General features: G+C 42.0%; 1 protein-coding gene across 1 annotated transcript in view; it reads right to left on the minus strand.

Moving 5' to 3' along the window:
• CD34 (CD34 molecule) overlaps nt 1–27,475 on the minus strand; it is a 154,435-nt gene that overhangs the window by 66,070 nt on the left and 60,890 nt on the right. The window contains exon 2 of the mRNA XM_075335731.1: nt 8,240–8,422. Within this exon, the coding sequence (XP_075191846.1) occupies nt 8,240–8,422 (183 nt within the window). The remainder of the gene's footprint in view (nt 1–8,239; nt 8,423–27,475) is intronic.

Below are 27,475 nucleotides of genomic sequence, written 5' to 3' on the forward strand. Positions count from 1 at the left end.
TCCTGACTCCACATACGGCAATCAGACTAGTTCCCTGGATCAACACCCTGTCATAAAATCTAATATACATAACTGGTAATATTACATTTTTCAAGAAAGGCGTCCTGGCTCTGCTTAAATGTTAGTAGTGAATCACTCATTACAACATCATGCGGCAAAGAGTTCCATAGTCTCACTGCTCGTACAGTAAAGAATCCTCATCTGTGGTTATGATTAAACCTTCTTTCCTCAAGACGTAGCGGATGCCCCCGTGTTCCAGTCGCAGGCCTAGGTGTAAAGAGATCTTTGGAAAGGTCTCTGTACTGTCCCCTCATATGTTTATACATTGTGATTAGATCCCCCCTAAGCCTTTGTTTTTCCAAACTAAATAACCCCAAGTTTAATAACCTGTCTTGGTGTTGCAGCCCACCCATTCCTCTAATAATCTTGGTCGCTCTTCTATCTACCTGTAAGATTATGCTACTTATAACCTTCTATACTTTTGCTATCAAGAAAAGCATCCATTCCTCTCTTAAATTCATTCAGTGAGTTGGCCATCACCACTTCCTCAGGAAGAGAGTTCCAGAGCCTAACTGCTCTTACCGTGAAGAACCCTCTTCTATGCTGATGTAGGAATTTTCTTTCCTGCAATCGAAGAGAATGCCCCCTTGTTCTTGTCATAGTCCTTGGTACAAACAGATCATGGGAGAGATCTCTATATGGCCCTCTGATATATTTGTACATACAGTTAGGTCCAGAAATATTTGGACAGTGACACAATTTTCGCGAGTTGGGCTCTGCATGCCACCACATTGGATTTGAAATGAAACCTCTACAACAGAATTCAAGTGCAGATTGTAACGTTTAATTTGAAGGTTTGAACAAAAATATCTGATAGAAATTGTAGGAATTGTACACATTTCTTTACAAACACTCCACATTTTAGGAGGTCAAAAGTAATTGGACAAATAAACCAAACCCAAAAAAAATATTTTTGTTTTTAACATTTTGTTGCAAATCCTTTGGAGGCAATCACTGCCTTAAGTCTGGAACCCATGGACATCACCAAACGCTGGGTTTCCTCCTTCTTAATGCTTTGCCAGGCCTTTACAGCCGCAGCCTTCAGGTCTTGCTTGTTTGTGGGTCTTTCCGTCTTAAGTCTGGATTTGAGCAAGTGAAATGCATGCTCAATTGGGTTAAGATCTGGTGATTGACTAGGCCATTGCAGAATGTTCCACTTTTTTGCACTCATGAACTCCTGGGTAGCTTTGGCTGTATGCTTGGGGTCATTGTCCATCTGTACTATGAAGCGCCGTCCGATCAACTTTGCGGCATTTGGCTGAATCTGGGCTAAAAGTATATCCCGGTACACTTCAGAATTCATCCGGCTACTCTTGTCTGCTGTTATGTCATCAATAAACACAAGTGACCCAGTGCCATTGAAAGCCATGCATGCCCATGCCATCAAGTTGCCTCCACAATGTTTTACAGAGGATGTGGTGTGCCTTGGATCATGTGCCGTTCCCTTTCTTCTCCAAACTTTTTTCTTCCCATCATTCTGGTACAGGTTGATCTTGGTCTCATCTGTCCATAGAATACTTTTCCAGAACTGAGCTGGCTTCATGAGGTGTTTTTCAGCAAATTTAACTCTGGCCTGTCTATTTTTGGAATTGATGAATGGTTTGCATTTAGATGTGAACCCTTTGTATTTACTTTCATGGAGTCTTCTCTTTACTGTTGACTTAGAGACAGATACACCTACTTCACTGAGAGTGTTCTGGACTTCAGTTGATGTTGTGAACGGGTTCTTCTTCACCAAAGAAAGTATGCGGTGATCATCCACCACTGTTGTCATCCGTGGACGCCCAGGCCTTTTTGAGTTCCCAAGCTCACCAGTCAATTCCTTTTTTCTCAGAATGTACCCGACTGTTGATTTTGCTACTCCAAGCATGTCTGCTATCTCTCTGATGGATTTTTTCTTTTTTTTTCAGCCTCAGGATGTTCTGCTTCACCTCAATTGAGAGTTCCTTAGACCGCATGTTGTCTGGTCACAGCAACAGCTTCCAAATGCAAAACCACACACCTGTAATCAACCCCAGACCTTTTAACTACTTCATTGATTACAGGTTAACGAGGAAGACGCCTTCAGAGTTAATTGCAGCCCTTAGAGTCCCTTGTCCAATTACTTTTGGTCCCTTGAAAAAGAGGAGGCTATGCATTACAGAGCTATGATTCCTAAACTCTTTCTCCGATTTGGATGTGAAAACTCTCATATTGCAGCTGGGAGTGTGCACTTTCAGCCCATATTATATATATATATATATATATAATTGTATTTCTGAACATGTTTTTGTAAACAGCTAAAATAACAAAACTTGTGTCACTGACAAATATTTCTGGACCTAACTGTATATTGTGGTCATTATTCCCTAGGTGCCCATCCACTCGTACGTCTGTTATTCTATCTGGCCTGTTGCTTAAAATTAAGTCCAGAAGGGCTGCCCCTCTAGTTGGGCCCGGCACAAGTTGAGACAGATAATTATCCTTAGTTACTGACAGAAGCCGGTTTCCTTTCTGAGATACGCAGGTTTCAGTTTCCCAGTCTATATCGGGGTAGTTGAAGTCCCCCATAATAATCACCTCATTGTGATTTGCTGCTTTGTCTATTTGTTTCAATAATACATTTTCAGTGGTTTCTGTTATATTTGGTGGCTTATAACAAACCCCTATGAGGATTTTATTAGTTTTCCCTCCTTGTATCTCCACCCATAGAGACTCCACCTCTTCATTTCCCTCTTGAATATCTTCTCTTAGTCTGGGCTTTAAACTGGACTTTATATATAGGCAGACTCCACCCCCTTTCCTTTTTTTATGATCCCTCCTAAACAATTCATATCCTTGCAGGTGCCATGTTTTTCATAGATAGAACACATACACATTTTATAGTATTCAGCTGTTAATGTCTGTGGTTTTTTGTACACCGGGTGGTCCATAAAAAATCATGGGGACATGTCTGTTTATGATTCATCAATCAAAATTAACCATAAGTGTATGGGTCTGTCAAAATCAGTGACCTTGCATGGATAGCATCAGTGCTTTCCATGATTAACATTGTATTGAATAGGGGAAATTTTGTAATCTATGTATATATCTTTTCATGCAGTGAATATATATATATATATATATATATATATATATATATATATAAATATATACAGTATATATACCGTGTTTCCCCGATAGTAAGACACCCCCGATAGTAAGACATAGTGGGGGTTTTGGGGGGGTCGGCTAATGTAAGACGTACCCCGAAAGTAAGACATAGTAAACGGAAAGCGTTATTTATTTATTTTTTTCTTCTTTACAGTACCGGCCGAGCGCCCAGCTGAGCGTCCTGACATGCCGGCGGCCGAGCACTCAGCTGAGTGCCCTGACATGCCGGCAGCCGAGCGCTCAGCTGAGCGCCCTGACATGCCGGCGGCCGAGCGCCCAGTTCTTCTTTACAGTACCGGCCGAGCGCCCAGCTGAGCGCCCTGACACGCCGGCGGCTGAGCGCTCAGCTGAGCGCCCTGACATGCCGGTGGCCGAGCGCCCAGTTCTTCTTTACAGTACCGGCCGAGCGCCCAGCTGAGCGCCCTGACACGCCATCGGCCGAGCGCTCAGCTGAGCGCCCTGACATGCCGGCGGCCGAGTGCTTAGCTGAGCGCCCTGACATGCCGGCAGCCGAGCTCTCAGCTGAGAACCGTCACATGCCGGCGGTCGGGTGCCCAACCAAGCGCCCTGACACGCCGGCGGCCGAGCTCCCAGCTGAGCGCCCTGACATGCCGGCGGCCGAGCGCTCAGCTGAGCGCCCTTACATGCCGGCGGCCGAGCACCCAGTTCTTCTTTACAGTACCGGCCGAGCGCCCAGCTGAGCGCCCTGACACGCCGGCCACCGAGAGCTCAGCTGAGCGCCCTGACATGCCGGCGGCCGAGCGCTCAGCTGAGAGCCGTCACATGCCGGCGGTCGGGCGCCCAGCCGAGCGCCCTGGCACGCCGGCGGCCGAGCGCTCAGCTGAGTGTCCTAACATGCCGGCGGCCGAGCGCCCAGCTGAGAGCCGTCACATGCCGGCGGTCGGGCGCCCAGCCGAGCGCCCTGACACGCCGGCGGCCGAGCGCTCAGCTGAGTGCCCTGACATGCCGGCGGCTGAGTGCCCAGTTGAGCACCCTGACATGCCGGCGGCCGAGCGCTCAGCTGAGAGCTGTCACATGCCGGCAGTCGGGCGCTCAGCCGAACGCTCGGCCACCGAGAAATTTTGCAGTAATGTTGTCCATGGTCCATCAGGACCACGGACAACATACAAAAACACGCAGCCTCAGTGCCCTCATGTGCAGCAATCGCGGCAAGTCCCCATACGGTACATTGCATGGAGACTTGCTGCGATTGCTGTGGGATTTTTTGCCAATATAAGACATACCCCGAAAGTAAGACATAGTGGGACTTTTGGGGGTAAAAAGAATGTAAGACACTGTCTTACTTTCGGGGAAACACAGTATATATATATATATATATATATATATATATATATTATATATAGAGGAATAGATGTAAAAAGCTTACACACCCCTGTTAGAATGTTAGCTTTTAAAATTATGTCATTTAAAAAAAAAAATAATTCAAGAACTTTTTCCACCTTGTTTGTCACTGTAAAACTTTGATCCCTGAAGGTAACAACATCTAGGAGGCTTTTATGCCATTTGTTTAAATCTCCTGATGAACTCCATCCGCTATCAGGGTGGAGAGAAACGCGTCGAGATCGAGATTCTTGTGATATGAATATTTAGAATGTCTCAGAGCACCATTCAATAAAAGATAAGTAACAACCCTTTTATACTTGTCCATATTAATAGAGAGATCCCGGTAAAAAGTGATAGGGATTATAGGGCATACACGGATGAGCCGCCGAGGAATGGGGGCATCAAAAAAATAAGGATGTACTCCATTGCTAGGTAGCAGCAAGTGGACTAGGGGAGGTTTAGTGTAAGAAAAATATATACAAACTGGCACCCTATGCTTAAAGGGGTGGTTCACCCATATTTTTTATTGTCTAGTTCGATATTATATTGAGAAACAATGTTTCTCTCAAATATCTTGTGTTGGCAATAGTTCCTGTGAGAGGCGCTATTGCAGACCGCTGTTCCCCGTCCAGTGATGTCACCGTCAAGTGCTGCACACATCACATCTGTGTAGCCGGCTGCATTCTACCTCACTCACTATAATTTTAGTTTTTCTTTGGTTTCTTTTGTCTTGGTTTGATTTTTTAATGTATACTAATAAAATGTAAATTTTATAAACGAAACATGAGGTATATGCTGTCACAAACTTGAATTTTGTATACCCGTCACACAAACATGTTCTTCTTTTCAAAAATAACTGCAAAACTACAAATCTATAAAAATGTAACTGTTCTAGTACTATTCTGCTGACATTGTCTTAGTTACATTTACATTACATTACAGTAAAAGCCATTGTCTGTTAAGAGCTAACAACACAACAAAGGGATATCATCCTTGAAAGTTAACAGTCAGGAGAAGGGTACATTTTTTTAGGCTTTAGATATACCATGGAATACTGTGAAGACAGTCATTAAGGTGTTGCTTAAATCTGTCACAATAGTGACATTAACTAAAACTGGATGTGCCACAAAAAAAATAACAGGCCCAGGAGGCCCACAGCAACATTAAAGGAGCTGCAGGAATTTCTGCAAGTATTGGTTGTGTACTGCATGTGATAACAATGTCCTGCATTCTTCATATGTGTAGCCTGTGCAATAGGGTGGCAAGATGGAAGGCTTTTCTAACAATAGAAATCAAGCCTGGCTTTGATGTGCACAAGCCTATATCAAGTCTGCAGAAATGTGGAAAAATGTGTTATGATTAGATAAGACGAAGGTTCAACTTTTTGGCCATAGTTCCAAAAGGTATGTTTGATGCAAAACCAAACCCTGCATGTCTATAAAAGAACACCATTCCCACAGTGACGCATGGTGGAGGCAGCATTATGCTTTGGGGGCTTTGTAAGGAAACTGTAAATGGTACAAGGTCAAGTCAAGGTGGAGGGATTTATGAACAGTCAATTTTGCTATAAAACCTGAAATAAAATTCTAAACACGAAAAGCAAGTTCACTTTCAGTAAAACAATGATGCTAAGCATACCTTCAATTCAATAAAAGATTGGGTCCCCCAGAAGAAGATCAAAGTTTTGGTATGGCCCAGAGCCCAGGCCTGCTAAACTGAAAATATGTCGGTGACCTGAGGAGTGTTGTACAAAGGAGATGGCCTTATAATTTTACAGATTTGGAGCACTACTGCAAGGAAAATTGGGAACAGATTGCCAATTCAAGATACGCGATGCTGATTTACTCCTACTCAAAAAACCCTGAATGCTGTATAAATGTAAAGGATACCATCACAAAGTATTAGTTAAAGGGTGTGCATATTAATACAATCACATTATTTTATTCTTCTTTTACCACCCGACATTGTTTTTCAATTGAATTGTTCAGATTATGGGTGACAGTAAGGTCATTAAAAAGACTATTTACATGACAAAAACCTGGTATTTTAACAGGTTTGTGTAGACTTTTTATATCCACTTTAAGTGAAAAAAATTGATGAAACACACATGAAAAAGTAACACTCACCAAACGCTGATAAAACTTGGATCTAAAATACTGATGAATATCGATCCATGTTTTTAAGTTGGGGCAAAATCATGCAAATCTTATATGACCTCTTTTATCATATAAAGAAAATACCAAGTGACTAAAAGCAATTCAGTGAAAGGACCAAAGCAATACTGCCAAATTAATTTTTTATTGGAGCTAATTATAGTCATACTAACTTGATGTTTTCCATTTATGAAGAAGGCCATGAAGCTGTGTCTAAAGGGCCATTTACACGCTGCGACATCGCTAACGATATATCGTTGGGGTCACGGTGTTTGTGACGCACATCCGGCATCATTAGCGACATCGCAGCATGTGACAGGCTGGAGCGACCTTAAATGATCGCAAAAGAGGCAAAAATTGTTGGTATGTGAGACGTCGTTCACTGACCAAAAATCGTTGTCTCTTCAGTAGCGAGGTTGTTTGCCGTACCTGCGGCAGCACACATCGATATGTGTGACACCGCAGGGACAAGCAACAACCTCGTACCTGCGGCTGGCCACAATAGGGAAGTAAGGCGGTGGGAGGGATGTTCGTCCCGCTCATCTCCGCCCCTCCGCTTCTATTGGACGGCTGCCGTGTGACGTCGATGTGACGCCGCACGTACCGCCCCCTTAGAAAGGAGGCGGTTCGCCGGCCACAGCGACGTCGCAGGGAAGGTAAGTTTGTGTGACGGGTATAAGCGATGTTGTGCGCCACGGGCAGTGATTTGCCCGTGACACACAACCGACGGGGGCGGGTACGCTCGCTAGCGATATTGGTACCGATATTGCAGCGTGTAAAGTACCCTTTAGGCTATGTTCAGATTTCCGTTTTTTTGCATCAGTCACCAGCGTTGCTTGATACTTGTGACTGATGCGTTGTACAATGGGTGACAAGAAATGGAATTGATTGTCATGAGCAGATTCCTGTGGTGAAATTATTTCAGTAAAGAGAGAGAGAGAGAAAATGATCAGCTGATCGCTCTGAAAAGCCGGCGGCCGGCGATCATTTCAGTTTAAAACCTGCGTGGGGTGGGGAGAGAGAGAGAGAGAGAGAGAGAGAGAAACTGATTTTTCATGATTTCGGACGTTTTGCTGGACGTGCTCAGTAAAATGTGACTGATTCCTGCACTGGAATCCGTCGCGCGACATGAGATAATGGAATCCTGCACCATAGACTTACACTATGCCTCCTGACGGATTCCAACGGAATCCTGCGTGGTGCGTTTTTTGCCGCAACAAAAAATGTTGCATGCTGCATCCCTCCCGCCTGGCGGGCAGTCAGTAAACGACTAATGCGCCACGCGGCGTATGCAATGCAGGGTCATCAGTCACAATCCGCCGCTCATACAAGTCTATGGGAAACAACGGAATCCGCCAAACGGATTGTATTGTTTATCAGAGCGGCGGACTGTGACTGATCCTAAACAACGGAAATGTGAACATAGCCTAATCTGTAGTCTACTGGATCCAAACAGTGCACTACAGATCCTATTGATCTACCTACAGAAATAATTATTATTGTGCAATATTAAATGTATGGTATAGTTTAAGAAATAAAGGGTACATTACCTGTAACCAAGCTAATTGTAGGTCCTGCTATCCGGGGTGAGGTAACACTTGGTTGTTTAGTGGTACTACTGTGAACTGTCACTGTGGTAGGCTTGATTTCTTTGAGAGTCTGTGTGGAAACAATGGCTTCAACACTATTTAGTTGAGTAGTTGGTGCAATAGTTGACGTTGTTTCTGTGACATCTATAGATAAAGAAAAAGGTTTCAAAATGCTAATATGAGTATTAAATATAATCATATAAGACAAAAAGTAAAAAAAAAAATACATTTCAGTATTTTTCAGACTTATTGTAGGGACTCGCTCACACCACCATATAACTTGGACGCGTGCTATCCAAAGTTTTATTGGATAGCACTCAGACCAATGTTATTATATAGGGCAGCGCCAATAAGTATTTGTTTCTCATGCCATTCGACATGACAAAAAAGGGCACAGCATGTTGAGATTTTCAGCGCAAATCGGATGGCGCATATCCATTTAAGTCTATTGGTGAGTGGAAATGATCGGACTGCACACGGAAGACATTCGATTTTCACGGACTCACAGAATGGAGAAGATGGAGACATTTTTTCTTTATCTTCTCCTAACCGTGTGCTACAATTCTTTCATGCAAGAGAATCGGATCACACTAAGCTTACACTGATCAAGCTCAGATCAAAGTTATTTTGATCGGAGTGTCATTACTATAATCGATCCAATTCTGAAGCAAGAGAGAATTTACACTCATGTGATGCCGACAAAATACATATTCTGTATTCCAACATACAGACATGTTCAACAAGCTATACAATTTGCATAATTTTCTACTCTCTCTATTTCAGATACATAAATATGAAATAATTATGACGAGCAGACATGGGCTAAACCTAACTTTGTAAAGTATAGAAGCACAGTCTCAACACTGAAGGCTCTTCACAGGGTGCTACTTGATCAGGCCTACCATAAAGCCACTTGAGATGCTACATTCAAATTTCAATAACTACTCCCTGCCGCTTCCCACTGATCCAGGACTTCTAAACTATTCCCTATGTCCATTAGCTTGGCTTAATGCAGTTTTTGGTGAAGTTTATAAAGCAATTTTTGTAGTCTGAATTAAGAGCACATTCATAAACAAAAAATGTATAAAGGATAGGAAACATTGTTACTTCTCCTTCGTTTTGGACTCGGGTTTAAAAAATAAATTGCATAAAATAATTTATCCAAGGGAAATTGGACCTCGTAACCTGGCCACCTATATATGTGGTTTTTTAACTATAATCAATACATTCCTACGTAAATAACAGAGTGAGCTTTGACAGAGTGTGTATACAGTGGGTGGAATAAATATTGAACATGTCAACAATTTTCTAAGTAATTATATTTGTAAAAGTGCTATTGACATGAATTTCTCGGTAACAACTCATCTAATCCACACAGGCAAAAAAATCAAACCAGAGATGTCCATAAATTTAGTTACATGTAATAATGATAAATAACACAGGGAAAAAATATTGAACACATGAAGAAAGAGAGGTGCAAGAAGCCATGAAACGTCATGACACCAGCTGAAATCTATCAGTAATTAGAAAGCAATCCTGCCACTTAGTTAAAATAATATCAGCTGGTTTAACTGATTGTCTCTAAAAAGGTTTCTCATTACTAAAGTGCCACACAAGAAACCTCTCATGATGGATAAAACCAGTGAGCTGTCTCAAGACCTTATTTTGCAAAACATACTGAGGGAATTGGTATAAAAAAATATTTTAAACATCTGAATGTTCCAGTGAGCACTGTTGGGGCCATAATACAGAAGTGGAAAGAACATAATTTCACCATAAACTGTCCATGACCAGTTGCTCTCCACAAGATTTCAGAGAGAGAAGTGAAAGAATTATCAGAAGAGTTGTCCAGGTGCCAAAGACCACCCGTGGAGAGCTACAGAAAGACCAGGAATCAGCAGGTAAAAGTGTTTCAGAGAAAACAATAAGTAATGTGCTCAACCCCAATGGCTTGCATGCACGTTAGCCACGCAGGACTGCATTGCTGAACAAAAAGCATGATTAAACGCAATTAAACTTAGCTCAACAATATTTAGTCAATATTGTGAAATACTGGGAGAATATAGTCTGGCCAGCTGAGACTAAAATTGAACTTTTTGGATGCCATAGTACACATCATGTTTGGAGGCCAAAAGGCACTGCATATCACTCCAAAAAAACCATACCAACTGTGAAGTTTGGAGGTGGGAACATCATGGTTTGGGGATGTATTTCATCATTCAGCACTGGCAAACGGCATATGATTGAAGGAATAATAAATTGACAAATGTACAAATACATTCTTGATGAAAATCTGCAGTCGGTTACTGCATGATGAAGATGAAACGATGCTGTGCATTTTAGCAAGACAGTGATTCCAAATACTCAGCCAAGTAAACTCTCATTTGGTTTCAGGGAAAGAAAATAAAGCTGCTAGAAAGTCACAGCCAATCACCTGACCTGAATCCAATTGAGTTATAGTTACTTCCATAACTTTTCTGAGTTCATACAATCTGTTCTCCCATTCCCTAATAGCTCAGTGTGTTATTAGGCTGATTCCCAAGTGACTAAGAAGAAGGCGCTTGCCGAAACGCATCTCATCTAGACCACTAGAAACCTCTTTTTTCCATCACTTTTTGCCAAAACTGATACCTGGTGTATGTAATTTTAAACAATTTTTTGAATAAAATGTTAGTTTTTAATCTTTTTTTACTAAGTTTGCTGCATTTTTTTCAAAATTTCTCCCCATTCCTGTGAAAAGTCACTGTCTTGAATCGAGGAGCAGCCATGAAGAAGATTTCCTAAGAAAAGAGGAACAGCGTCATCCAGCTCATTGAGTTCTGATGAAACAAACAAGGCAGTGGAGGTGGATTGTATGCTTCGTAATAGTGAGATCACAGATGTCCATAAAAGCCTGAAAAAAGGTGAAGAAGCTTGGACTTCAATATCATCATAAAAAGTGAAGAGTGGACAGCAGAAGATTGGAAATGGGTGATTTGGAGTGATGAGATGAAAGACAATAGACTAGACTCTGATGGGTGCAAATGGGTCTGGAAGAAACAAGGGGAAAATGGGGCTAATGGATTGAGAAATTGAAGGAACTGTAAAGTTTAGTGGAGGAAGTCTGATTATATGGCATTGTTCCCACCTAAAGGCAATGGATACTTGGCCAGGATTGATGGTGATCTAATGCTGGGCTATATGTGAGTATCCTACAAGACGAGTTACATCGTACACTCAAGTACTATGGGTATGAAAAGGTTGAGATAGTGTTCCAGCAGGACAACAACTTAAAGCATAAGTCGAGATTGGCGAAGAAATGGTTCAATGACAATGAAGTAGAGGTGCTGGATTTCCCCTACAGTCCCCAGACCTCAACCCCAATGAACACTTCTGGGTAGTGTTGAAGAAAAAGCTGTATACTGTACATATTCAGGTGAGTTGTCCAGTATGCACCAATATTGGGAACATAAAGAAGAAACCTGGGATCAGAAAAAGTCAGGCTTTGTTGAAAGCCAAAGGTGGTTTTACAAAATACTTATAAAACAATAAAAATTTAGATTTAGCAGATTTAATTTAAATCGGAGCAAAACAGTAACAATACAGTGACATGACAATAATCTAAATAACTAATAATATACTAAATAGTTGCATGCCAAATTTATGTATGACATAGCCAAGATAATTGTCTATAAAATGAATGTAGTCTTATGCTCAAAGCTGTAGTGGATGGTGAGATATGAAACCTGAAAGTCAAAGGTTCAAAACATTGTTACCCTTTTGGTCATAAGTGTATATAAACACACATAACAGGCTTGACTAATCAATTGTGATTTATTGAACTTACTTTTTTTTGTCTTGCGGCTAAAAATGACATATAGGGTTTGTGAATTCATCTCAAAATCAAACATTTTTATCCTTAAAGGAAATCTGGCTATGTAATCTGGAGTCAGCATGAGATAGACACTGACACACAGAGTTCAATGATATGTCATTTATTACTCTTAATACCCTGCATGGTGTTGTTTACCTTTTTCTAGTGAAGCTTTTATCACCTGAGATAACATTGCTGGACTATATTAGTGTGACCACACCCCTTTCCCTTCTGATTAGCATCTATCTGTCTATGGCCTTTGTACACAGAGAGCCTGGTGTGGGCACTGGGTTAACTTTCTCAGCTCTGTTGCATTGCTAAACCTAAACACTCTGATTGTGTCACAACTGCCGAACCCAGTAAACTAAGTGATACCTCATTGTATTCATGGTTTCTTTGCCTACATCACACTGCTCTCAGATGAGCTACCAAAAACCTTCTGACACATTCACTCTAAGAGGTTTTTATCACTTCTCACCAGCAAAAGTTACAAATGCGCCAAACTCCTCCAGACAATTTATTTCAGGCAGGGACTGGAGTAATATGCATAAAAATGTGACATTTTGTATAAGTCGCATTTCATGAATGTGTCTCAAATAACTGAATAAGCAAATGGTTGATGAAAGAATAAAAAGGTAAAAAAGAAAGATAACTTAAAATGTGTCTCAAAACCTATAAGGCTGCTTTACACGCAGTGACATCACTAGCGATGTCACTCGTGAAAGCACCCGCCCCCGTCGGTTGTGCGTCACGGGCAAATCGCTGCCCGTGGCGCACAATATCGCTAAGACCCGTCACACATACTTACCTGCCTAGTGACGTCACTGTGGCGGGTGAACTGCCTCTTTTCTAAGAGTGGCGATGTCACACGGCAGGCGTCCTATTGAAGCGGAGGGGCGGAGAGCAGCCGAAGGAAAGTCACGCCCACCTCATTGCCGTTGGACGCAGGTACAGTGTTGTTCGTCATTCCTGGGGTGTCACACGTAGCGATGTGTGCTGCCTCAGGAACAACGAACAACCTGCATCCTGCACCATCAATGATATTTGGGATTTGAACGACGTGTCAACGATCAACGATTAGGTGATTATTTTTGATTGTAAGCGGTCGTTCGTACGTTTCACACACGACGTTGCTAACGAGGCCGGATGTGCGTCACGAATTCCATGACCCCAACGACATCTCGTTAGTGATGTTGTTGCGTGTAAAGCCCCCTATAGAGTATAATGTGCAAATACTAAAGACTCTTACAAAAAACAGAAAACTGTAAAAACATCAGTAATGAACTGGAGCCAATGTATGTACCATATCAGCTTATATCTCCACGTAACCATTTATTTTATTCACTTCTTAATGGTGACATCCACCCTCTTTCTAAAAAAGGAGAGCTTGTCGTTGCCCCGTAATGGACTAGTAATATAATCTTGTTTAGAGTCCTGACCTGTAAAATTATATGTATGATTAAAGGATTAAGCCATACAAAACGTATCTTTGCCATCACACTGATCTCTGCCAGATGTGTTCCTACAACATACTCCAGATGCTATATAAACATGAGCTTTGGGCTAGTTCTGTGGAATGTCATTAACCTTTTTTTTTTTTAAACAGTTCATTTACGTTTTCTTCCCTCCCCATTTTTATTTTTTTTCCTTTTAATTAAGAATAACATTTTTATTGCTGATCTACGCTCCAGCTAACACACAAATTTGTTTTATCGTGAAGAATAACATTGCATGTTAGGCATCTATGTATGAGTTACACCTTTTCTAAACTTCTTACATGTGTGATGAATGGAAAAAGAAAGTCTTAGTGACCATAGGCAATGGGAAAGTTTGTGTTGAGGAAATTTTCCAAATGCTGTGCTCAAATCTAAAGAATTCCTAAACTACACCTTCATCCATCAGTCCTACGTAAGCATGATGCATAAGCTTTGTAGAAACACACTATCTCTCAGATAAGAACGGGGGATGTGCCAGTAGAATTCCCTTTTTTTAACTGCATTTTTTAAATATCTCAAATAGTTTAATTAGATAAAATAATGAAAATAACTCCATAAATCTGGTGATCTTTTCTCATTCGACTTGTAGTGCATGTGAACTACTTGAGGTAGACAATTAAAAAGGAAAATAAAAAGATGCTAATTATGAATTATTGATGTCTGTGTCATACTTGGAGAGATTTAGTAATACAGGTGGACTGTAAAAATGATGAGTTGGTGCCTCCCACAGTGCGGTATACATCAGATTTTCCAGATTCTGAAGCCCCATCCACTTTCATACAAATAGATATAGGTGCTCTAAAAATATGGAATATGGCTAGAATGCTAGAGTTCTACTTATGCAAGAAGACTGTTGTGAATCTAGAGATAGAATGACCCTATCAGTAGATGTAAAAATAAAATAAGAATACTATTTGGGTGAAGTATTAGTTTTGTAACAAATTGCAGTACAATACAAGAGAATAGTGTAAAAACTGGATTTACCAGTTAAGAAAACTAAAGAGGCCTCTTTGGAAACTTGTGTCCACAGAATACCTACATCTACTAATTCTCTTAAGATTGGAAAGTTACCAACCTGTACCCTTAAAAGGGGAATACCGAAGTGGCAGTACATACAGATGCGAGGCAAATGAGGTGGTCATTTAAGAGCAGGAGGACGACTTGAGAACTAGACTGAGACAGAGGCTATCTCAACAGGGTTTTTGAAGGAAGGCTTATAAAGAGAAGAGAAAGAAAAAAGGACTGAATTACTCCAACGGGACACCGGAAATGAGATCAATTTTGGAGAAACTACTGGCCTATACTCAAAATGGACTGTGACATTCAGCAAGACCAGGAGAGAGTTTAGGCAACGTATAGGTGACCAGTTGCGTGACATTGAACATAACAGGGACACACCTCTGGCCAGACATGTAAACAAAATACATGGTGGCCAGAAGAGAATCATTAAATTCCAATGGAACTGGAAATGGATTGAAAAGCTGCTTAAGCTAGCTTTACACCTTACAATTAGGTGTGCGATCTCGTATGCGATGTGACACTCCCAGGTCGCATATGCGATTTAATGAGATCGCACGTAGGTCGTTCATTTGCTGTCACATGAGCGTTAGTAGTCTATGTTAAATTGATCAATTTTGTGTGCAATCCTTTAGATCATGTGTTCTGTGACGTATGCATTGGGCACCCTTTTTTTTTTATTTATTGACTTGTCAAGCGTGTGTAATGTGTAGGGATGCGTTTTTACTATGTCATCTGCCATTCAGCTCTGCTACATGGCCGCTAACAGCAGACACAGACAGCCATGTAGCAGAGCTGAATGGCAGATGACAGCAGACACAGAAAGAGCCGCATGATCAGAATGAACTCGGGTTAACTTCACCCGACTTCATTGTCATGCTGCGGCTCTGTCTGTGTCGCGTCCTGATTAGCGGTCACCCGTGAAGGACTCACCGGTGACCGCTAAACTCCTGAGTAACTGAATTGAGCAGCCCTCTCTCATATACTCACCGATCCCCAGCGCGGCGCTGCACGGCATTCACACTGCTCCGGCGGCTTTTACTATTTTGAAAAAGCCGGCCGCTCATTAAACAATCTCGTATTCCCTGCTTTCCCCGCCCACCGGCGCCTATGATTGGTTGCAGTGAGACACGCCCCCACGCTGAGTGACAGGTGTCTCACTGCACCCAATCACAGCAGCCCGTGGGCGTGTCTATACTGGGCAGTGAAATAAATAATTAAATAATTTAAAAAAACGGCGTGCGGTCCCCACCCAATTTTAAAACCAGCCAGATAAAGCCATACGGCTGAAGGCTGGTATTCTCAGGATGGGGAGCTCCACGTTATGGGGAGCCCCCCAGCCTAACAATATCAGCCAGCAGCTGCCCAGAATTGCCGCATACATTGGATGCGACAGTTCTGGGACTGTATCCGGCTCTTCCCGATTTGCCCTGGTGCGTTGGTAAATCGGGGTAATAAGGAGTTAATGGCAGCAGCCCATAGCTGCCAATAACTCCTAGATTAATCATGGCAAGCGTCTCCCCGAGATACCTTCCATGATTAATCTGTAAATGACAGTAAATAAACACACACACCCGAAAAAAACCTTTATTAGACATGAAAAACACAAACATATACCCTCGTTCACCACTTTAATACGCCCGAAAAAGCCCTCCATGTCCGGCGTAATCCAGGATGATCCAGCGTCGCTTCCAGCTCTGCTGCATGAAGGTGACCGGAGCTGCAGAAGACACAGCCGCTCCTGTCAGCTCCACGCAGCAACTGAAGACAGCCGTGCGATCAGCTGAGCTGTCACTGAGGTTACCAGCGGCCACCGCTGTATCCAGTGTACTCAGCGTGGGGGCGTGTCTCACTGCAACCAATCATAGGCGCCGGTGGGTGGGGAAAGCAGGGAATATGAGATTGTTTAATGAGCAGCCGACTTTTTCAAAATAGTAAAAGCCGCCGGAGCAGTGTGAATGCCGTGCAGTGCCGCGCCGGTGATCGGGGATCGGTGAGTATGAGAGAGGGGGTAAGAGGGATAGACTGACATGGACAGAGAGAGAGGGACAGAGATAGTGACCGATTGACAGAGATTAGTGAATGACAGACATTGTGAGGGGCTTCAGAACGCAGCTTTTCAGCTGCGCTCTGAAGCGGACCTTTTTTAAGCTGCGGTGCAGAGCGCACACCTGCACACATAGCCTCAGACATCAAAATCGTATGAGGGATGTCACACCTTTCAATTGACTAGGTTTGTACAACAAAACGTCCAATGTATGAGGAATAAACGACGTGTATGCGATCACCGTATTTGCGTTCAATCTTGATCGCACGTAGGTGTCACATGCAAATACGTCACGAACGATGCCGGATGTGCGTCACTTACAACTTGACCCCCGACGACGGATTGAAAGATCTATTGAAGCGTGTAAAGCAGGCATAAGAGGAGGTGAATGGGACAGAATGATCCTAAGAGGAGAGACCAGATGTTTCATTTAATCTTTCTGCTCCCCGGCCCTCTCCAATTTACCGTCTTGTACTTTTGTCCATCCACATGATTTATTATGAAGCATTATCAGACACTACTCCTCTAATCTACATTTTGCAGCTACTGCTTCATTCGTGCACTTTTTGGACCAAATAAATCAGATTTTGCCTCCATTAATAGACACCTAGGTGTTCTATTGTAAGAAATGTAATACCCCCTATTGGTTCCATAAGAAAACACCTATTTCTTTTATTATTATTATTAATAACAATAATAATAATCTTTATTTCTATAGCGGCAACATATTCCACAGTGCTTTACAATTCAGAGGTTCATATACAAATAAACATAAGAAACCGTTATAGAAAATACAATAATTAAAGCAAAAATAAAGACAACCCTACTCATAAGAGCTTGCAATCTACAATGGGGTGGGGTGACACAAGATACAAGTGTTTATTTACAATTATGGTTCAGCCATCTCAAAGATGAGCCAATCACCAGCCAATCTTTGTAATGCTTTTGGGTGTGGCAGAGTTATGGAGAGTTATGTTCTGAGAAATAGTGGAGGGGCTATATATGAATTGACTTCAATTAGGGAGGGTGATAGACCACCCTAAAAAGATGTGGTTTTCAGGGAGTGTCAAGCTGTGCAAGCTGTGGATCATCCTAGTTTCTTGGGGTAGAGCATTTCAGAGGATTGGTGCGGCTCAGAAGAAGTCGGGAGTGAGAGATTCAGATTAGTATGGATGCTAGTCGAAGGTCGTTTGTGGAGCGTAGAGAATAGGTTGGGTGATAGACATAGATTAAGTGTAGAGATGTAGGGTGGGGGGTGCTGCACCGTGAAGAGCTTTATAAGTGAGTAAAAGCTATTTAAATTGGATCCTATAATGTATGGGCAGCCAGTGCAATGACTGGCACAAAGCGGAAGTGTCCGAATAACGATTAGCCTGATAGGTGACCCTGGCTTCAGCATTAAGGATGGATTGGAGAGGGGAAGCTCTAGTGAGGGGAAGGCCAATTAATAGAGAGTTACAATTATCAAGCTAGGCGTGGATCAGGGCCACAGTGATTTTATAACTTACTCTATTTCATTATTCTTGGTGTTGAAAGGGTTAGTAATAGTCACATTCCTTAGGGAGTGCCTTATCATTATGCTCCACTCACAAATAAATTATATCATTAGGAGAGGTACCAACTAGCTATTCCCTTTTTGGTTGCCCTCACATATCTTTATTGGTTAATATGTCTGACCAGTGTATTTACGTCATTTGCTTTTTGGGGGTGTAAAGTTGCGGTATGCATTTGCTGAAAACACTCCGCATGTTTCCCAAACAGTAGAATGAGCTTCATAGTGATTATTGTTCATGAGTGAACATGGGGTACACTCCTGGCTATAAAAACTCCCACAACCTGGATCTCCTTGTTGGGTGAGATTGTTTCTTTTTAATTTATTTCTGATCTCACAAATGTAGATTTGTTTTAAGAATTCTGGAATCATATCGAACCATTGTTAAACTCTCTATAATTTATGCTGCATAGGTTGTCCCACATTTTTGGGGTGAATGCACCTTCTTGACAGCCTAATCGGATTTATCTGTTTTTTTTTCCACCTGCTTGTATATGTATTTATTAAAGTTATCTTTTACATTTAATAATCACTAATTGCTGTAAACCAAAAGAAAGAAAACTGCAGCTGACATTTGGCAGATTTTTAACTTCTGCAACATACCTGACTTGGTGCCGTTTGGTTCTACTGAGTTTATCCACTTCAGTGCACTCGCTTCGGGACTCCCGACCAGAGCATGACAGCTTCATATATTTCTATCAAGCTTTCATGATTGGGTCGGGAGAACCGCAGCCAGTCTGTGTATTGCAGTCTGATCTCAGACCAGTTTATACATACTTCTGAATGCACCCTTAGAATGTGGAGCATAAGTAACTCTGATATTGCTCACATGCATGTATGTTGTCTTAATTCTTTTTTGCTAACCTTTCTCCCAGATTTTTTCCCCTTTCCTAAAATATTCCATGTGATCTAAATCCCTCATTGATGAAAGCAAAAATTATTATTTCTATTTGGACACAATTGGTAACAGCTTCCACTGAGTTGTGTAGAAAAATATTCCAACACAAATACATTACATAAGTTGGTTTATTTAATGATTTAATCGTTCTCAAATCAGGGACATTAATCATGTAAATGCCAGTGACCTCAACGACAAATATAATTGGCCACACCTTTCTGAATGCCAGTTACGTCAAAGACAAAAAGAATTAGACACCCCATTCTGAACAACAGTGACCTCAATGACAAAAAGAATTGGTCACCCATTCTGAACGCCAGTGACCTCAACGAGAAAAAGAATTTAACATCCCATTCTGAACACCGGTGACCTCAAGGACAAAAAGAATTGACCATCCCATTCTGAACGCCAATTACCTCAATGACAAAAAGAATTGACTATCCCATTCTGAACGCCAATTACCTCAACGACAAAAAGAATTGGCCACCCCATTCTGAACACCAGTGGCATCAAAGAGAAAAAGAACTGGCCACCCCATTCGGAATGCCAGTGACCTCAACGACAAAAAGAATTGGTCACCCCATTCTGAACGTCAGTGACCTCAACGACAAAAAGAATTGACCATCCCTTTCTAAACGCCAGTGGCCTCAAAGTCAAAAAGAACTGACTGCCCCATTCTCTAATGCCAGTAACATTAATGACAAAAAAATTGACCATCCCATTCTGAACACCAGTAGCTCAATGACAAAAATAATTAGCCACCCTATTCTGAACACTAGAACCCTCAAAAGCAAAAAAAATGTGACCACCCCATTCTGAACACCAGAAACCTCATTGACAAAACAAATTGAGCACTTTAGCAGGAACTGTGTGCTTTGCTTTAGACATTAGACAAAACTGACCATCTATGTATGGTTTTAGTTATTCTATTGGTTTATAATGCAAGAACTATGATATGTCTACTAAAACCATATTATTAATCATCTTTTTCCTGAAAATGACCACATATTCTGAATGTACCAAAATTAAATTAAGAAGGGGCAGAAGGTCCTTACATAGAGTGTGTAGAAAATAATCTAAACTCTGAAGATTATCTTTTCATCATAATAGTATATGCATTATCAAACAGAATTGCACATAATAGCTTGGCATGGGGGAAAAAGGAGTGATAGCATCTTTAAGGCAACTGTCACATTTAAATGTTCAAGGGCATCTTCAGCAATACAAACAATACTGCACTGAACAGTATGGGATATGTCCACAGACTATGTATGAGATGGTGTAATGCTGCTTTTAGATGAGCAGATAATGAACACTCATTTCAGATTATCAGGCTGTGTACGCAGGCCAACAGTCACCTATCGAATTGAGTGAAACGCCAATTTATCAAGTACAAAATATTTTAGCCGTCCCAATTCATAAAAGGTTGGGACACTGTAAAATGTAAAGACAACAAGAATGCAATGATTTGGGAATATTTTATAGCCATATTTTATTCATATCAGAAAATAGAGGTGAACTCACTGATGTCACCACTCACAGCTGCAGCTCAGTCAGTATGTTCGGCAGAATGCAGTGAGTGGTCACGTTTTCTAAAGGGACTGTGCACGGCAACCTCAGATGTAACAGAGCTGGGATCGTCATGGGACAGTGAGTGGATTATGTTGAACCTGCAGTGGTGTTTTGGGGTTAATAAATTGGAGAAAGGGTATTTTAAAAAAATAAATAAAAATAAAGGATTTTTGTGTGTTTGTTTTTGTTTTTTTTTACTTACAGGGTTTCATAGACCCCTCCCTATTACTAACCTTAGGCTTGATGAGAGCTGTGACTTTTTGAGAAATCACAGCTGTCATTAACCCCTTATATTACCTCTATTGCCACCACTGTATGGCAATTGGGATGAGCCGGGTAAAGCACCGAAATTGTTGCATCTAATGGATGCAACAATTCCGTGGTGGCTGCTATTTTTTGACTGGGGGGCCCAATAACCATGGGCCTATCCAGTCTGAGAATACCAGCCCCCAGCTGTCCACTTTATCTTGTCTGGGTATCAAAATTAGATGGCATGGCATGCCGTTTTTTTAAATTATTTATTTAAATTAAAAATAGCCATATAGAGTCTATCATATTTTGATACACAGCCAAGAAAACGCGCACAGCTGGGGCTGTAGCTTGTAACTTTTTGCTTTATCTGTGCTGGGTATCAATATATGGAGGACATTATGTCATTTTTTTTCAAATTATTTGTTTTTTTACTCCACAACCAGTCACAGACACCAGCATGCCATCAGTTTGATTGTGACTAATCATAGACGCTATCACAAATGGTGGGTGAGGGAATAAGTGAATATGCTTCAGGGTTAATGAGTGGACCAGGAAGTAGTGTGACAACAGTGAGGACTATACTTATGTTTTAATCTTTATTTTTTTCCTTTTAATTTTTAATTTTTATTTTATCAGGGTGCCGAAACTCAAATAGTAACACTTACTTTCCTGAGAAGTCCGTATTCGAGGTCTATGCATGTACCCCAAACTTTACAGTGCCCATCGCTACTCAGGAATACTCTCAAAAATTTTCTGTGAAGACATTTTGCAGTGCAATCAAAAATGTGAGTTAAATCTCTATCATACAAAGAAAAAGACACATATTAACACAATCCAGAAACACTGACGTCTTATTTGGGCTAAAGTTCATTTAGAATGTACTGCAGCAAAATGGAAAACTGTTCTGTGTTCAAATTAATCAAAATGTCAAATTCATTATGGAAACCAATGGGCTCCGTGTATTGTAGACACAAAAGGAAAGGGACCATCCAACTTGTTATCAACACACAGGTCAAAGGTTTGCATCTTTGATGGTATAAGGATGAATTAGTGCCTATGGCATGGGTAGATTACACATTGTGAAAGGTACTATCAATGCTGAGCATTATATAGAGGTTTTGGAAGAATATATGCTCCCATCCAGATATCAGGGAAGCCCTTAAATACCGTATATTTGAGCAAGACAATGCAAAACTACATAATGCATCCATCACAGCAGCATGGCTTCACAGAAGTAGAGTCCGGGTATTGAACTGGCCTCAATGCAGTACAGACCTTCCACCAATAGAAAAAATTTGGCACGTTATAACTTAAAACTTTGGAAAGATGATCCAGGACTGTTGAGGAGCTATTATCTGTTCTGTTTGCTGTGTCTCTAGACTCACACTCAGTGAAGATCTTCAGGCTCTTTATTAGGTGGTATTGTCAGCCATTACATCTCCCTCTGCTGCCTGCACTGTCTGCAGTACCAGCGAGTTCCCACTTGCTTGTGGTGCACACATAAAAGTAGTGAGACCCCTAGAGGCCATAAAACATATAACATATTGCTACATCCTTTCTCTTTTAATTGGAAGAACAATTAAACATAATAACCACAACAGTTATCTGACCAAGTAAGAGATAATTACAATATATACAGTTACATATAATCCTTGAGGTGCGCAGGCTTTCTGATCATTCTGCCCACCCTAGTAACATAAGAAGAGTCACTGTCCACCTCTGGTAGTTCTTCTGATTCTGGTAATATGCCTTCTGATATTGCCTGACTCTGGCTAGCATCCTCACCCTGATGGTCAGAAGGAATTGTTGGTATTTGGCTTGTACATGCTGCCTCATTGTCTTGGGTGTCAGGATACTCTTCCAAAGGCCATGAATCATCTTGTTCTTGTGTTTTCCTCAGATATCTCCAATTTCTCCTTAGGCTTCTTCCGTCTTCTGTTACAATTTCGTAGGACTGAGGTGCTAGTTTCTGGACAACCTTTGCCTTTTGCCGTATTTGTCGTACTTGCTGCTTGGCTGCAGCCGTATGTTGTCATTCCTCTGGAGATCTGGCAGATCCTTTGCAGTTTTATTATAATAGAAAGCTTGCTTGTGTTGATTTTTTTTTAGTTGAGCTTTGATGTTTCCCACCAACTTTGGCTTTAACAGATGACTAGCGGTTGGTATGAGTGTCTTTGTACGCCTACTCATGAGCCTCTGTGCTGGACTGCTGTCTATGCCTTGGGTAGGTGTGTTTCTATGATACAGTATAGACAGATATACATCAGTACCTGCCTGTTTTGCTTTTTTGCATGAGTCTTTTGGCCATTTTCACTGCCGGCTCTGCGTTGCCATTACTCTGTGGATATCATAGTGAAGACGTCTGGTGTTCAAATTCCCATCTCTTGCTGAAGGTTTTGAACTCTACTGTAGTAAACTGAGCAGTATTGTCAGAGAACATGATATCTAGAATGCCATGCCTGGCAAAATGTGCCTTGGGTTTTTTAATCACTGTTCTTGCCCTTGTGTCCTGTATCAAATCAACCTCCCAAAAGTTAGACAAATAGTCCACTGTAATCAAGTATTCTTTGTCATGCCATGTGAACAAGTCTATTCCAATTTTTGACCAAGGCCTCTGTGGAATTTCATGAGGTTGCAATGTCTCCTTTTGTTGCTTATCACAGCAGGATGCACATATTTGACATTATGCTATATAGTTTTTAATGTGGTCATTCATTCCTGGCCAATAAATAGATTCTCGTGCTCGCCGTAGACATCCTTTTCTGCCTAAGTGAGAAGAGTGCAGTGTTTCCAGTATGTCTCTTCTGAGAGCTTCTAGTATAACAGCTCTGTCTCCTTTAAAGATGATTCCTTGCTGCACTGACAGTTCATCTCTTATGTGGAAGAATGGAGAAACTTCCCTTGGCACATGTTGCTTGTACTTTGGCCAGCCCTGCAAGATGACAGTCTTTAAGATCTGTAGAATTTTATCCTTCTCTGTGCAGGTCTGTATTTGCTTCAACTTGTCTTTTGCCACTGCCAGGTAGTCACAAATATTGATGGTTTCAATTTCATTCTCCTCATCATTTGTAACAGGTAGGTACGCTCTGCTTAGAGTATCTGCAATCGGTAAGTCTCTTCCTGGACAGATGTCAAAATCGTATTTCTGAAGTCGTAACAGCATGCGCTGTAGTCTCTTTAGGGCATTTAGTAGTGGTTTCTTTGTAATGCTCTCCAATGGCTTGTGATCCGACTGCACCATTACTCGTCGACCATAGGTGTACTGGTGAAACTTCTCCATCCCAAATACCACAGCCAGTAGCTCCTTCTCAATTTGAGCATATCCCTGCTCTGTTGTTGTTAGGGCTCTGCTTGCAAACGTGATTGACTGTTTGATCTGCATTAGTGTGGCTCCAAGGCCTTTTTCTGAAGCATCACATTGTACCACCACTTCTTGATCTGCGTCGAAATACTTTAGGGTTGCTGCATCTTCAATAGCCTTCTTTAATGACCGGAAAGCAGTTTCCTGGCTTTCTGTCCATTCCCAGAGCACGTCTTTGTGGGTTAGCTGTCTCAGTGGCTCACACATATCTGACAGATGTTTGCAAAATTTGGAGAGATAATTTTCCATGCCCAGAAATCATTGTACTCCACAGACATCAGTAGGAGTTGGCAAATCTTGAATTGCTCTCACCTTTTCTGGATCCACTTTTACACCCTTTGAGGTCAGAGGATGTCCAATATATGCAACATTTTCAGTTTGAATTTCTCCAAGTTCAGCTTTATTTGTTTTGCTCTACATCGGTCCAAAAAGTGTATCATCTTCTGATCATGATCCTTGATTGCAGATTCCATATCTTCACCTTCTACCAATATGAGGATATCATCTGCTACTGTTTTTACTCCAGGAAGTCCTTCCAAAGCCTGCATCAATTTCTGCTGGAACATCTCCGATGCAGGTTTTAGTCCCGTGGGCATTCTCAGCCATTTATAGCGTCCAAATGATGAAGAAAATGTTGTCAATAAACTTGAATCTTCAGTCAGTTCCACATGCCAGAATCCATTTTTGAAATCACATACAGTAAATATTTTAACCTTTGATACATCTAGGAGAACATCATCCAATGTTGGCATTGGGTAATGATTTCTTTTCAGTGACTTGTTGAGTGGTTTAGGATCAATGCATATTCTTAACTTGCCTGATGGTTTCTACACTATGACCAAACTGCTGATCCAATCTGTGCTCTTCTGGACTGGTGCTATCATGCCTCTTTTCTGTAAATCTTGTAGCTCTACTTTCAGTGGTTGCATTAAAGCTACAGGCACTCTTCTTGGAGGTAATCTGGTAGGCTGCATGGTTTTATCAATTTCTAGCCTGTAATTACCTTCAAAACACGCATGACCTTCAAATAAATAAGCATACTCCATTTTTATTTTTTGAAAGTCTAAATTGCACTCTGCATTTAGTTTGGGATTTTGTATATCCTGGGAAACTTCAACAGACATAATGTTCTGAGACTGTACTTTTATTAAGTCCTTTGCCTGCACTGATTTTACTCCCAGTAATGGTACATGGTTCCCACCATGCAGCACGGTAAATTCAACTCTGTACCTTTTCCTGTTACATAGGTTCCATATTTTGATCTTACATGTCCCCATAGGTTTCAGAACAGTTTTGTTGTACATCACTAGTACCTTGTCCATTGGCCCAATGGAAACCTGTTTGTTCAGCAGAGCACTTGAAATTACATTGCAGCTTGCTCCACAATCCAGCTGAAATCTAATGGGCTTCTCATCCAACAGGAAGTTTGCATAGAGCTGCTTAGCATCCTTGACTACTGGCTGCCTGATTACATTGACATTCTCTGTTGCAGGTGGCAGCTGTAGCTATGTAATATTGTCACGCTTCCCGGTCCCCGGCGCCGCCTGCCACTCACCGCTCCGGTCCCCGGCCCCTCTGCCCGCGGCTGCTCCTCTCACTACCCCTCCTCTGCATCCTCCGTGCCTCCTGCCCGCCGGCTCCGGCGTCCCCCTGCGATCCAGGACACATTGTCTGGCTCCCCTGCATCTCCATCACAGTGTCCTGTACTGGTCTCCGGCACCCGAGCCTTGCGCATGCGCATTAGGGCGGCGCCCGCTCACTCACCTTGTATTAAAGGGCCAGCGTCCCAGGAACAGGATATGACAAGATACAGGTACAGGGTATATAAGACTTCCCTTTTCTGGTGGGCGGTGCCTGATCAACTTGTTCCCAAAGCTAGGTGCTCAGGTCCCCTTGTGCCTTGTCTCTCCGTTAACTCTATCTCATCCACAGACTCTGCCCGCTGGTCCTGACAACCGGTTCTCCAGGAAGTGTCCCGGTGACCGTCTGCTGAGGATCCCGTCATCTTCTGTCAGCCTATTCCCATCACCGATCCCCAACTCTACCTGGCACATCCGCCTGCACGGCTCACTGGACCCAGACCCCGACCCAGACCCCGTCTGCTGTTCCTACCCGGCACCTAAACCCGGTTCCCGCCATCCGTCCTGCCCACGGTGCCTTTGGACTCTGAGACATTCCCTGCAAATCCCTGAAGGACTCGTACCCCTAGTGTTCCGGCTACCATGCATCTAGGCCCTCTGGTGGGGTGATCGGATAGTCCCTGTATAGGGGTTAGCTCCGGGTTGCCTCACTAGGGGAGGCCGGTGCACAGCCTAGTGAATCCACCACCAAGATGTTACAAATGTCCTCTGCACTGTCCGTGTCTTGTGTCAGTGTGGACCTGTCCATGCTGTTTGCCTGTTCCCAGCTTGCAGACAGCTGAGCAATGATTCTTCTTGCCACATGACCTGCAGGTTTCACCATACACTGGATACTTGGTTTTGTCTCTCTTATGTCTTTTACTACAATATTTGCAGTGGATCGTGCTTAAAGGGGAGCTTGGACTCGTTTTACTTTCATAGATACTGCATGTACCTTATCATCATCATTAACACTGGTGCCTGCCATCATCTTCAGGCTGTGTTTTGTCAGCTCTGCAGCCCTGCAGATTTGCATGAATCTCTCCAAGTTCAACTCTTCCTCTTTCAGTAATCTTTCTCTGAGCCGAGTGTCTTTGATGCCACATACAATTCTGTCTCTTATGAGGCTATCCCTGATTTCCCCAAAGCCACATGTTGCAGCCAATATCCTCAGCGTTGTCACATATCTGTCTACATTTTCACCATCCACCTGCTGTCTTGTGAAAAACCTGTATCTCTCCACAGTCTCATGTCTCTTCGGGTTGCAATGTTTATCAAATACCTCCACAATGTCTGCTAGGACGAGGCGGTCTGTGTCTGGCAGTAAGGTCTGGGCTAGTTCTCTGCCTTTTTCCCCAATTAAGTAATAAAACAGCTTTACTTTACATAACCTAAACAACCTTTCCTATGACCGGAAAAGGTCCACAAGAATATAAAACCTAAAAATGTGTAGCCCCAATTTTTCCATAAATAGAGATGGGGATACAACAGAAAAGAGGACCACAAATAGTCAAAGTGAAATACAAAATT

The sequence above is a fragment of the Anomaloglossus baeobatrachus genome, chromosome 2 (genome assembly GCF_048569485.1).
Source record: "Anomaloglossus baeobatrachus isolate aAnoBae1 chromosome 2, aAnoBae1.hap1, whole genome shotgun sequence".
Classification (NCBI taxonomy): domain Eukaryota; kingdom Metazoa; phylum Chordata; class Amphibia; order Anura; family Aromobatidae; genus Anomaloglossus; species Anomaloglossus baeobatrachus.